Here is a 13,801-nt window from a genome sequence, read left to right as displayed (position 1 = left end):
CTAAGTATTAGCTCCAAAACAATGGATTAGCTTACCACTCTGTATTTGCTCACTTGACTCTTGGAATCGTTTAAAAAGCAGCTCAAAACTCATCTGTTCAAACAGGCATTTAAGTGTTTGTAATTTTGTACTACTATGTTTATGTTTGGCTTCTGTCCGTCCACTTTGCCTTTGGCATGGGCAGATTTGTATTTGTTTACCTATGAAAAGCACCTTAAATAAACTTTAAGTACTTATAATTTTGTTTTGTCGTAGTGCATTTTATTGAACTGTTTTGCTTTATTTCTATTTTCCTATAGATTGTATTTAAACTTTTGTGATAAAGAAACTTTAAATGAACATTTACACATTGAACTACTGTCTGTAAGGCTGTGCTACATGCAGCATTTATTTGGTTCCTTTGCAAACGTTAATCATTACTTTTCCATCTGCTTTCTGTGGCTCTGCTGCCCTCTTGTGCACAATATACTTAATACTGAATAAAATGAGTAAGTGTTGAAGCAGCTCTGTGTTTAATTTTTTTTTTTATTTGAGCCTTCAGTTGATTCAAAATGCTGCAGCAAGAGTACTGCCAGGGAGTAGAAAGAGAGACCATATTTCTCCCATACTGGCTTCTCTTCATTGACTCAGAATTTAAAATTCTTCTCCTTACCCACAAGGTCTTAAATAATCAGGCCTCGCCTTATCTTAATGACCTCATAGTACTATATCACCTCAATAGAGCACTTCACTGTCAGACTGCTCATTTGCTTGTGGTTCCTAGAGTAATTAAAAGATGAATGGGAGGCAGAGCCCTCAGCTTTCAGGTCCCTTGTCTGTGGAACCAGCTCAAGACACAGACACCATCTCTGCTTTTAAGATATAGCTTCAAATTTTCCTTTTTGATAAAGCATATATTCAGGATTGGATCAGTTCAGCATGAATCCACCCTTAGTTACGCTGTAATAGGTGCAGACTGCTGGGTGCTTCCCATGATGCACTGTTTTGTTTTTGCTTGCTATGTGTTTATTCACAACTTCGCATTTAATAATTACTTATTAATAATCTCTGGCTCTCTTCCATAGCATGGCCCTCCTCCCTGACCCTGGTTCCGCTGGAGGTTCCTTCCTGTTAAAGGGGAGTTTTTCCTTGCCACTCTTGTCTGGTGCTTGCTCATAGGAGGTGTTTTGATTGTTAGGATTACAACAATCTCACAATATAAATATAATACAATACATTTACAATATAAAGTCCCTTGAGGCAACTGGTCTTGTGATTTGGTGCTATATAAATGAACTGAACTGAGACTCTTTATTTTTGCAGAAATTAAAGAAAAAAAGTAAAACACCACGAGCCGAGGTCTCAGTTTGATAGCTCATCGCACTGTTTTATTCAATTACTGACATCTCAGGAGAAGAGGAGAGCCTTGCAACTCTGCTGTTGGTAAACCACTGGTGTTTTTTTTTTTCATAGCGTTGATGCAACACTGAAAAAGCGCTATTTCCAAACAAACACAGGTCCCTCATTAGTGATATGTAAGAGGCAGAGAGAATCTCACCTGGACAGTTTTGCATGAAACATACAAATGAAACAGGTTCAACCTTTTTCTTTTGTCTTTTTGTAGTTTCACATATAATAATAAATATCCATACCTATAAACACTCCAAAAAATTAAGTCACAGGTACTGGAAAAAGCTCCACTTTTAAATCACAATGATAAATGTACAAAACAATAGACATCTCATATAAATGTTAATGGTTTTCGTTAAGAGATTTAAATCTCATTTCAGAGGAAATCAGCGGATAAAAACTAAACTTGGAGATTCAGTATTACCTGAGGTTTATGGGTTCCCCTTAAAAGGCCAGGAGAGGGGAATGGCTTTTATGTTACCGAGGAGATATTACAACAGGTCAAAGTGTACCTTTCAGGACACCTGTCGGGTTAAGGACAAGGAGTTTTCCCTGACAACGCGGCCGGGATATTAAAAGATTATGAGCACTTCATGTAGAAAATAAATGTACCTACACTCCATCGTTCTCCGTTTAGGCCACAATAGTCGTTTAAAACAGCTGATTAAAGTAATCAAAATCCTTAATTAATCTTTGCTGGTCCACTTTGAGAAGTTGCGAAGCTCCCGTTTTACTTAATATTAACTTTTAAAATGCTGGAAGCCACCACAACGCCGAGCCGACAGCAGCCAGTTGTCACGGCACACTCTGACCATGTGACCAGGTAGTCAAAGAGGTCACGTCTGCACTTGATGCAATGAAACAACAAAAAGAAAATACCTGGGCAAATGTACACAGATTAGAAGGAGAGGAATAAGTGTGAGAGGCAAAAAATATGTCGGAATAAAACGCGAAAAACAAACAAAAGCAAAATATTCTGAAAAACTGTACATGTAAACATCACACTTTCACTGAGTCCAAAACCAGAGGGGAAAAATACAAAGCTTCACACAGGTTTACAGTACAACCTCCTGCACAGAGCTACAGTCACTTATCCGTGCAGAAGAGGCAACAATTGAAATAATATAAATAACAATAGAAGTAATACAGACCACCACCAAATGATAAGTTAAAACAGGCAAGGGCTAAACCACTTTGATTTTTTTTTTAAACAGCGCTGTACCCACAGAAAAAGGAAAAGGTTTAAAACATCTTTTATCACTCTTTGTACAGCTATACAGTACATTTATCAGACCACTTTAGCAATCCACAAGCTACCAGGGCATTTTAATCAACACCAATAGATTACATTGTCCAGTCAATACAAAGAGAAAATCCATTGGGCATTATCAAAAGAAACCAAAACGGAACAAAACAAAAACAACAACATGACAACTAATGGTTGTCGTTGATCACAGTAACTCTAGCACAGCTAAAATGTTGCTCAGCGTAGACTTGAGACAAAATATCGATCTGCAAGCAAATGTTTGGTTGTGAAGATGGGACGAGGTTCAACAAGGTGTCACATGTGGAGGATCTGCTATGGCTACAGTAACAAACAAGCAGGTTGGAGGAGACGAGGAAGACGTGTGTGAGGACTCACGTCCCGTGTACATCTATGATTATGTCTGTGTGAGGCCAGAGGGGTGTTTCATAAAGTAAGATGACCAGTTAAACCAAGGCTGTTTCAGCAACATCACAAATTCACTCACCTTTAGGAGGCTTAAACCATAAATTCCATATAAAAGATGGCTCTCATATGATTAATTGGTTTGTGAAGCCTCAGTTTAAGCATTTTGACTGAGACATGTTGGGATTTTTGGAGCCAGAAGTGATCGTATGTGGATAAGAAGGCAGATTGCTGAGATATCAGAAAGCCTGGGACAAAAACTGCATCCAAATAAGTCCAAGCATAGACACTTTTCATCTAGTTAATAAAACACTAGACTTTAACGTGCCAATCACAAACTTTCTGGATATTTGCACTGCGCAGCAAAAAATAAAATGTCTCAGATTTTCCCATAAAAAATTCTACAAAAGGCACGAACAGCAAAAACATGGCGATAACACAAATTAGCCAGGGTGAGGCCTAGCAGACTCTGATTACATCCCCTAACCTTGAGCTTTACAGCCTCAAGTGGTCACTAGAGGAACTGCAGTTTTTGGCACTTGGTTAAAATGTTTCCAGTTCTGCCCATTCTAGCCAATCATGACCATCTACTCCGTAAAAAGCGGGTTTATTAGGATGACTGGCACACCTGTAAGCTGTAGCCCAGTTTCAGTGCTGTATAACAAATTTCATTGCTATGGCCAGCTCTAACTAATTAAGTCTGAAAGCAATTTGGCTCCTTGGTTACATGTCAAGGAAATCATAACTAAAGTATATAAAAGCTGAAAAGATTTCAGACTAACTCTTACATTTCTCTGCTAATTTCAGGCCGCTGAGTGCGATTAGCTTTGATGTTTTTTCAGTCATTTTTTAAAGTGTTTACTATACCTAGGCCATAAGACAGAACAGCTCTTGAACTGCGACTTCATTGTTCAGCCCCAGAGGCCACTGCTAACCTTTTTTTTTTAAACTTTGCTGAAATTTTTCTTTTAAATCTCTTTAATATATCTTTCACGGTTATTCAGCCACGAACGTTACAGCTACTTTTCTGTTTTCTTATCTATGAACTAATCAAACTAAAGTTTGAAGTCGGACTTTACCAAAGCTAAGATTACTAGGTGCGGCACAGTGGTTAGCACTGTATGACACTTCAAACAGGCTCCAGCCCCTTGGGGACCTTAACTGAATAAGTGAAAGAAATCTGATTGGTCATTATCAGCTTTAAGGATGGTCTCCAACAAGGCTTATTCAGGCCTTTCATAACAAGCATTGTCCTCTATTATGAAACACCGCTCAGATGGACCGAACACACTGATGAGTTTAAACTCCGATAAAGGAGCTGTCTGCTGTTTTGTTTTTTTGTTTCTTGATGAAAACTACCTCTGATTGTGACTTATGTCAGATTATCCTTTGTTATAATCATTTGTCAGAACTGAAGCTAATTATTCAAATGAGGTAAAAACACACTCAAATCATTGTGTTACCTTAATCCTGAGCTATAAAGTGCTTCCAAACTTGCAATAGATAATAGAATTTAAATGTGAATGTAAATGTGAATGCAGCCCAATCATGACATGGTAATAAAACACAGGTCCCGACTCACTAGCCAGGCCTGCAGGTGGTGAGAAAGAGGTGAATGACCCTGAAGAGACTGATTAATGATACATGTGATAGGATTTGTGATACATACAGAAATATAGCTCTCTAAACTTTGACAAATCAGTAAGGTGCGAGCCGCTTTCGGCTGCTCGAAGAGTCTTTGTCTGGAATGTTTCAGCCTACTGAATTAAATCGTCACAGATTGATGCTGTTTACAAACTGCGTCACTCCACTTATACACAAACAGGAAATCAACACACTGTCAACATCGACAGAAAGGATTAAAAGAACACACATAAACACACACACATACAGAACTGTCTTTGTGCTGAGTGACTCACCATTAAAAGTTGTGAGGCTGTGCTCTTGATCGGCTTTGAGTACTCGTTTGTGTCCTCAGTCCACACACATGCACAAACATAAACACACACACACCATAGCAGAGAGCTGGGAGAGTAAACTGTGATGTGATTACATCTTTTTCAAAGATTGTCTCTTGCTTCTTTTCAAACTGTGTGTTTTCAGACGTGTTTTTAATGAGACTGTGATGCAGGGTCAGAGGGGATGATTCAGACGGACGCGCGCCCAGACGAAGGAGTTTCTTTTTGTCTGAACATCCCGCCCGCTCGCGCGCTCACACGGCCTCCGCCGCAGTCTCTAATGGATGCATGTGAGCTCTATGTACCTTTTCTAAACGTAAGAATAGTCACTAAACACTTCCTCCACGAAACAACCCGCCCTCCCCTGAAAAAGACGTGCAACATAAAGTCCCGTTTTTTTCTGCCAGGTCCCTTTTTTCCTTTTTTGTCACTGACTGATCCAAGTACACGAAAGTGCCTCAGTTATGAGGTTAGCGATAAAGATCAGTAATCACAACAAACAACAACATTGAAATTGGCTACAATGCTGCATGGGATATCATTACTTTTTACAACTTGACAGTAACAGCAAGAGGGGAGGGTAGTTAACCCTCTTAAAATGCCTCATCAAGTCATTTCAGCAACCATTACCGATTATCTTCAATATTGCACCTTTTTCCACTTTTCTGGTTATAAAACCAAGAGTCTAAACAATAAATTCATCTCCTTTCTCTCCCTGACAGGAGTCTGTGACCTCAATTTGCATACCCAGGCCTCCGAAAAAGCCTCCTTCCCTTTGAGTAATGAGAAACTGCCCGTGATAGAAATATTCATAGTAGGATAAGTGAAAACGAAAAGGTGCGCTGGGTAATGACTCTTTGTCTCGTAGTCTGGAAATCACTCCAACCGAGCAGAGCAGAGGTATAATATTGACCACGCGTTGATGGATCTGCTTGTTTTGGTCAAACTTTACAGGTGAAAACTGTCAAACACTGTCACTGCTGATATTTTCGTGCTCTACTTTGTAACATTTTTTAATCTTATTATTTTTTTGGAGTATATATATATATATATATTTATATATATATGAAAGTCAGCATATCCGACAGTAGCTGTTGAGGTTAACAGGTCAAGTGGCAGATCGCCACATCTTTTAGCAGCAATTCATCTGTGGACTTTCAGTTATCCGGTTATCATTTAGAAACGACTCGATTCACATGACCCAATCAAATCACGCCACTGTACAGCATATTTTACACACAAATAGAAAGAAATAATGATGCTAATTCACTGCTAGGAAACTATTCATTTGTCCAAACGTCTGCACAAATGAGCTGACTTGGCGTTACGGTGGTTAAGCTGATTCAACACCTCAGTCTGTGCACCAATTTTTCCTATTTTTTTTTTCACATAGATCATCGCTTCCTGAGACAAATGGAGGTTGAGGTGCTAAGATGAATTGAATGGGATGAATGGCTACAGATAACAGGGCACTATAAGGTCAAAGTGAACCAAATGCATAAATAAACATCTTTCAGCCTGTGATATGTTCTGGCCCGCCCAAAGACATAAACATGTGGGGATAAGTATCATACCTACAGGGCCCACTGTGCGCTGCAGTATCACTCGTGTACAACTGTGTCTTTGTATGTGAGAGTCTGCCCCGAGACGGACAGGCCGAGGAGGGGGCAGGGAGCTGGCACGGTGTGGCTCGGACTCAGTTCTGCTGCAGGATCAGGTTTTCCAGCTCGTCTGCTGAGCGGAGCAGGAAGGCCGCGGACTCCCGGTACCCCGCGATGAGCTGCCTCACCGCTGTCACCTCTGGAGGGCTGAGCTGAGCGGAAGCGCCGCCTCCGCCACCTCCCTGACCGTGACTGTTGGAGCTGGAGGAGGAGGAGTTTGGGCCGACAGATTTCATACTCAGATCTGTGGGACCTGCGGAGGCAAACAGAATATTTTAGGGAAGTCAGACGATACAGGAAATACATTTAAGTGGCTCTATGTTCATTTCTAGCCTCATCTTTGTATTTTTAGATCGTACTAAAGTGGCTTTGGATGGTTCACAGTCCAAAGAAATCTGTAATCCCTCAACTGTTCATGACAGACAGCTGCCCCTCCCTGAGCCTGCTGGAGGTTTCCTCTTGCTAAAAGAAAGTTCTTCCTTCCCACTGTCACCAGTGGGAGGGTGGTCGTCTGACTGTGGGGTTTTCTCTGTATTACTGCGGGGTCTTTACCTTAATATAAATCACTGAAAAAAATCAGTCTATTCTATTATATAAGCAAAAATGATGCTTTAAATGGGCTAACCATGGAAACTGGTGAAGTGGCAGTTAAAGTGTAAAGACGTCGAAGTAAAGGACAGTGAGAGATGGGGGCGTCAAGAAGCCTGTGATGATTTGGACACGTAAAGTAGCCGTCCTCCCCCAGATATAATTGTTTAGTCAGAGGGCTGGTTGAACGTCACATGTAAGCAAGAAGAAGAAATCTCAATTAAGGAGATAAGAAGAAATGGATGAGTGAAATGATGAAGGTGTGGCCTGAGAACTGCTGACAGTGAGTCCTCAAAAGGGAAATACTGCAGATTACAGCCTGCGTCATTTGGTGTAAATGTAAGTTTTGTGTGTATGCTGACACATTAAGCCCCAATATATACCTGTAGATCTAAGGCAGGGGCGTCAAAGATAAGGCTCAGGGGCCAGAATCGAACAGCCAAAGTCTCCAATACGGCCAACAGGATGACTTTGGAAATGTGAAGAAGGGTATGGGTTTTGGACTTTTACATGTATTTTCATAAATTTTACAGCTTTTCCTACTGATGAAAACCTCCAGCGTCATTTATACTACATCAAAGTAATGAAGTAATACATGAACATTTAAATGACCGAGAAGTTTCATATTTTTCACTATCTACAATAGAAATTGCTATTTTGTGGCTCCACACAATTTAATAAGAAAAAGAAAAAACAGAGGGTAAAAAAACAAGAAAAAAACTTTGTTTCATTAACAGATCCGATCGGGCAGTTATTACTTACAATTTAGTCCCAAAAGTCAGGCTGCTAGATTTCATATTTACTATAAAAGTATTTCTCTATCATGTAGAAAAACTCAGACATGCTGTTGAAGTACTTTTTTCTTATTTGTCGATAACTGAGGGATTAAAGTTCTTTATAGCGACAAAAACAGGAGCTTCAATGGTCCGGCCCACTTAAGGTTGAAGTGGGTTATATGTGGCCCACAATGTAAAATTAGTTTGACATCGTTGGTCTAAGGGAGGAAGAAGTGACCTTTAGAGTATCAGGGTGGAATCACTTCATTGTATTTAACAGAGAAATTAAAGAGAAAATTGTGGGAGTATGTTATGTATCAATGCACATCAATGCACAGATTATTATTATTATTAGCTTTTTTAAATGTATCTGAATCCATGAACGTTAACCAGTGACTGGAAGAGGAAGTCTTCATATGTATATCCTCAGGCTAACTGGAAGCTCCTGGTGAAAGGCATCATCACCAGAATAACTCACCAGGTCTCAGATTATCTATATGCTAATCTTACCAAGTCACACTGGTTTATTTCAGGCAGGGTGGTGACCATTAAAAGAAGTCACAAAGCAGGCTTCTGAGCTGCAGCTTATTTCACAAAGGTACAGATGTACAAATGTTAGGTAGTTTTGGTAAATCTTAGCAAATGTGTAGAAGTCCTTTTGCCATTGATTACCACTGATTCCATTAATGACAGATAGCCATACAAAAATTCATCCTCATTACCATGCGCAAAGTCTACAAAATGTGGAATATGTGTTTTCAGTGTGAATGGACCAGCCATGGAGCATATATAAAAGGTTTTTTTATTTGTTTTTGGCTCTACCTATGTTTGTTTGTTTGTTTGTTTGTTTGTTTGTAACTTGGTGAGAGAAACCAAAGTCGATGAACTCTTATATGGCAACATTTGATTGTAAGAAGGCCACACCCAAAACACATCTATTGTCTATTTTACTATAAAGTAAACCCCAGTTTACAAAATGAAGATCAAGTTTCAGATCAAGGGGTCATAAATAAAGTGAGAAGTAGGGTCATTTTTCCCCAAAGGCCTCTTTAAAATGTGGCTTCCGTTTCCTAACCAGAGGTGATGCCCCCTGCTGGCCATAAAAAAGAATACATGTATTTTTACACTAGCTTTTATATCTAGTTCATTAAATACAGTCTCTTAAATACTGTGGGTTTCCTTTTGACCCTTTCTTTTACAAGTTATGAAGGCAGATGATACAATCCAATGAAAGCGACTCACCGTTGGTTTGCGCAACATCAGAGTTTTGCTGGGTGCTGCCGACCGTCCCATATCCCCGCAGATTATAGTTGAGGCCTCCGTTGGTGTAGAGCTGGTCTTGGGCAAAAGCTGCACTGGAAATGGAAAATCCCGAAGGAGCCACGGGGGCTGGGTCCCTCAAGATGGGTTTGTCAATAGAGGCTGGCTCATCCTACAAGAAATTAAATATTTTCAGTTTAGGCAGAACATTGGATTTTGTGTTGTGCAGTCTGCTGTTAATGACGCATGGCCAGCCGAGCACATTCCCAAATCCCTGCTGGGCAGATTCACAAACACCAACTGCCAAGACATTTACCGTCGCTTGGTAGACATCGAGCCGCATCCTCTTGGCAGCATTTCGGGTTTCGCTCTCGCAGGCGGCAGCGAGGATGTTCTCGGCCATGGCAGAGGTGAGGTGGGGAGGTGTTGGTCGTATCTGGCAGTGGGGCGAGTGAGAGGTTTTCATTATGAATGTGAATAGTTATGAGCTGAGCAGAAAACACTTAATCTGGGGGCACTTTGTACCTCAAAACCGCCTTTTTTCATGCGGCGACAGGATTTGAGGTAGGTGCGGATGCGCTTGCGGGAGCGCTCCTGGAATTCTGGGAACTGGCGGCTACAGGACTCAATAATGGCCTGGATCTTCTCCTTGGGCTGTTTGGAGATGGGCACCATGCGGTCCAGATTCTCATCCACGAACAGACGCACAAACATCTGACAGAGAGAGAGAGAGAGAGAAGGGGGAGGGGAGAGAAGGGATGTAGAGCAGAAAAAATCGTGGGGGTGCAGGGTAGAGAGAGAGGGGTGTGAGAGTCAAACAAAAGAGGGAAGGAAAGGCAGGGGAGGAGGTTGGGGGGGGCAGTAGAGGTAGAGTGGAAGAAGAGAGGATAAAGAGGGAGGGGGAGGTGATGACAACAGGAGGGATGGAAATTGAGTCACTGCTCAAATCCAGGGCAATATTTCTGGTTGTGTTGGCATATTTGGAAGTCTACTTTTGCTATTCTACTGGTTTCTTTTCAAACCAGAAATGCACAGAAAATGGATTTCACAGAGTAAATAGGATAGTTTGGAACAAGCTTGTATATGCAAATTCTTCCCATCTAGAAAACTTGTAAATATCATGCCCCACACCCACCTCCACCGCACCAGTAGAAACTGTGGTGTAATGAGCGCCAAACCCTGCAGAGACCCCTCTGTGTCACATAAAACTACATTTCAAAATATCAATTGTCAGTCTGTTTCTTCTTTGATACCTTTATCAACCCTTCTTACTACCACCACATTATTATTTACTTAACAAGCTACTTTTAGCTGCTCCCTTATTCACGAGGCATTACCACAGCAGGTAGCTCCACATATTTGAGTTTTTAGGGATTTTTGTCTCCTCCCAAGATCAAACCAGGGGTCTTTTGCTTGTTAAGAGAATGTGAAAAACTACTACACCACGAAGCCACTTAATAAGAGTACTAATACAAATGTTTTGGGTCATGATTGCCATGATTCATCCTTTGTTATTTGTTTGTTTTCACAATAAAAAGAGCAAATGCAGAAGATATATTATAAATAAATGTATATTGCTGAAAACAAGGTTATTATTGGTAACTAAATCCTCTAAACTCCACCTCTGTCACAAATGAGATAACAATCTCAAGCGAAAGCTTTCAGCGTGTAGTAGAAGATAATCTACACCCCCCCCCCCCCCCAAGTCCCGCACAGAGCCTTTCCCAAAACTTGATTTGCTGCCAAAAACCCCTAAAAGTGAAAGCCACTGTGTCCATAACACCACCAATCAGAAAACACACATCAGATCACGTGACATTTAAACAGGTCAAATTATCATTATGTTGTTTGTACATACCTGATATGACGAGTACAGTCAAATTATTTATTTCATATCTATTTTTTTAAATACATCATTTCATATTTATCTTTATTTATTCTGAGAACAGTTTATGGTGTAGTTATTGTGTAAGGTCTCCTGTTATTGTCAAGCAATAAGGTGTTCTGTTTTACTGCTGGTCAGTTTGTTCCAAGTGCATCTTTACTGAGTTTTGTCCTCTGTCTTGTCCAAAGAGGCGGACTTTGAGGTTTAAAAAGTGCGCATGGACATAATGAATTTTTGTTGCAAAAGACAAATTTGCTACTAACCAGTGAAGTGACTTAAGTTCCATATCTGAAAAATTCATTTAATTACTAAAATTCTTGTAATTTAAATTGAAGAGAAGGTACCGAACCTGAATGTGGAAAATAAAATTAAAAAATTATTCTTGTGATGTTCTTAAATCTCTGTCTGACAAATACCGCCCATATCGCAAAAACAAAAATTAAGAAAATGATTAAAACTAAACATTATTTACCTCACTTCAAACTACACTAAGCTGAAAGCAAAAAATATTAAACTGAATAAAAATAAAACCTACTGAAAAAATACAAAAACTAGACCCCGTTGTGCTGGAAACACATCATTAAACCATAGGCTGTCATCTTGTGAGACTGATTCAATATGTAGCAAAGCAATAAAGAATAGCATGTGCGCGGAGTAATAATACATATGATTTAACATCTGTGCTGACAGGCTGATGAACAGCTCTGCGCTGTATTTTCCATCCACATTAATTTAGGTCTGCTGCAAATATTACTTACATTGAAGGCTTTAAGTCTCTCAGGGTCCAGCCCCTCAGCGTCATTAATCTTGTCGCTGTCATCATGGTCATCATGATCGTCGTCATCGTCGTCAATTATCTGTGCTCGAGCAGAGGTCAGGTCCTCTGCGCTCATGCTCAGCTCAGTTTTCACAGAGTCATAGCTTCCTGAGCTGTATGGAGGGGACTAAACACAGAGAAACACACAAAAAAATCCATTGTTGTGGATTACACAGACACACGGGAGTTTATCGTGATCAGTGCACATCATGTTTCTGCTGTTACCTTGTTGGTGTACTCGGTTTTTATGGGGTACTTCCTGTTGGGGTCTGCAGGGTAGGAGTTTGGTGGCGAGCTCCCCGCTGGCAGCAGTCTGTCGCTCAGATTCACCGGCTGCTGATCCTCCGAGGAGGATGAAGATGAAGTGGTGCTGAAGTCCAGGGGAGCGCTCACCCCGTTCTCTGCTACCTCCCCGTACGATGCCCCACCATCTGGGACGTTCCCACCCACGGCTAGCACCTCTGGGGAGGTCAGAGCCGGCAGCCCGTTGGCGCTGCCACTCTCTGAGGAGTCGTCATCTGGCAGAGGGGAGGGAAAGAGACACAGACGCAGATACGAAGATGAGCTGTGCAGATGTTTTCATAATTTAGCATTAATGTGGGGCTGTTTACTGGAATAGATTTTAGAGTGGGAGTTGGAGTAGGAGAGGGGACTTCCTGCCTCGTGCTCTGCATAATGAAATTGTGAAGGAAGTGTGCAATGAGGTCAACTGTCACCACAAATGAAAGTTAGAGTAAAAATAGGGAATCTTAAGAGTTTTGCAGGGGAAAAAACAGAAAGAGATGAGGAGGGACCAATGGGGAGAGGGCGAGCCTTCTTTTCCTGCTGTGTGCAGCTTTTAAAGCCAGTTACTGCTAAGATCTCTGCACGTGTCACACCTAGGTTTGGCGAAACACAGAATCAATCCCTTTCAGTGACTTGCCCCAATTTTTTCTCTCTCCTAATCTGTGAAGGTTAACATCGGCCTTTGTCCTACTTCTCTAAGCGGGGTGACGAGTGGATTGGGGCTGTGGTGGTGTCCCACCCTCTGTAAGACTGGATTTATGTGGATTAGTCCACTAAGAACAAGGCAAGCTGTTTCCTGCATAACACCAATCTGTAGCCTTCCAGATGTAAATAAAGATAAAAGGGAAAAAAAAAATCACAGGGCGGAGTATGATGCTGAGATAAGAGAGGACTGTGCTGCGGCGGTTTGCAGCCACTTACCATCTTCTTCTTTAATGGTGGCTGCCGGGTTGCTGACCCTCTCTCCATTCGGTGGGCTCGACTCAGGCACTGGGGGCTGCTCAGCTGCGACCCATGTGGGCTCAGCGTTGTTCATGTCCTCGCTGCTCACCGAACTGTCATCCTGAAGGGAGGCGGCGTGAAAGAAAGACAGCGAGAGAGTGGAAAAGAGAAGTGAACAGGAGGGAAGAGGGCGTGGAGTGGTCCCTCACAGTTCTGACAACTTTGATTACAGTTTTTGCTGCTAAGGGACAGGTTGATACCGACCGAGTTTATCACAAACCGATATGTGCTTCGCCCTGTGTTAGTCCTTCCTTCAGTTTCTATAAGAAGCTAATGTGAGGCTTTATATTGATGGTGGGGATTTTTTTTCACAGATAATATCCTTGTTTTTGCAAAATGATGGCCATTTAAATTGCTTCAAGCTTCAAGCGCTGAAAATGACTGAGTGGAGTAATTTATGACCCCATTATATTTTATACAGGAATACCTTTTAATGGCTTTATTTGTGTTTATCATACCTATAACATTTCCTTTATCCAGTACAGAGATTCAAAAATATTCCAACGTCATT

At 41.1% G+C, this 13,801-nt stretch overlaps 1 protein-coding gene across 2 annotated transcripts in view; it reads right to left on the bottom strand.

Moving 5' to 3' along the window:
• Window positions 1-4,386: 4,386 nt before the first annotated feature.
• nol4la (nucleolar protein 4-like a) overlaps window positions 4,387-13,801 on the bottom strand; it is a 30,770-nt gene continuing 21,355 nt past the window's right edge. For both annotated transcript variants that reach the window (XM_085443402.1, XM_085443403.1), the window contains 7 exons: window positions 13,210-13,351; window positions 12,229-12,521; window positions 11,945-12,130; window positions 9,827-10,015; window positions 9,618-9,737; window positions 9,284-9,473; window positions 4,387-6,930 (listed from right to left, as the gene is read on the bottom strand). In XM_085443402.1, the coding sequence (XP_085299528.1) occupies window positions 6,713-6,930; window positions 9,284-9,473; window positions 9,618-9,737; window positions 9,827-10,015; window positions 11,945-12,130; window positions 12,229-12,521; window positions 13,210-13,351 (1,338 nt within the window). In that variant the 3' untranslated portion in view covers window positions 4,387-6,712. The remainder of the gene's footprint in view (window positions 6,931-9,283; window positions 9,474-9,617; window positions 9,738-9,826; window positions 10,016-11,944; window positions 12,131-12,228; window positions 12,522-13,209; window positions 13,352-13,801) is intronic.

The sequence above is a fragment of the Copadichromis virginalis genome, linkage group LG20 (genome assembly GCF_057382275.1).
Source record: "Copadichromis virginalis isolate Kocher_CV1m ecotype Utaka linkage group LG20, C_Virginalis_male_GT1.1, whole genome shotgun sequence".
Taxonomy (NCBI): Eukaryota; Metazoa; Chordata; class Actinopteri; order Cichliformes; family Cichlidae; genus Copadichromis; species Copadichromis virginalis.
Note: the sequence above shows the minus strand (reverse complement) of the source record. Positions and strands in the feature narration are given on the sequence as shown.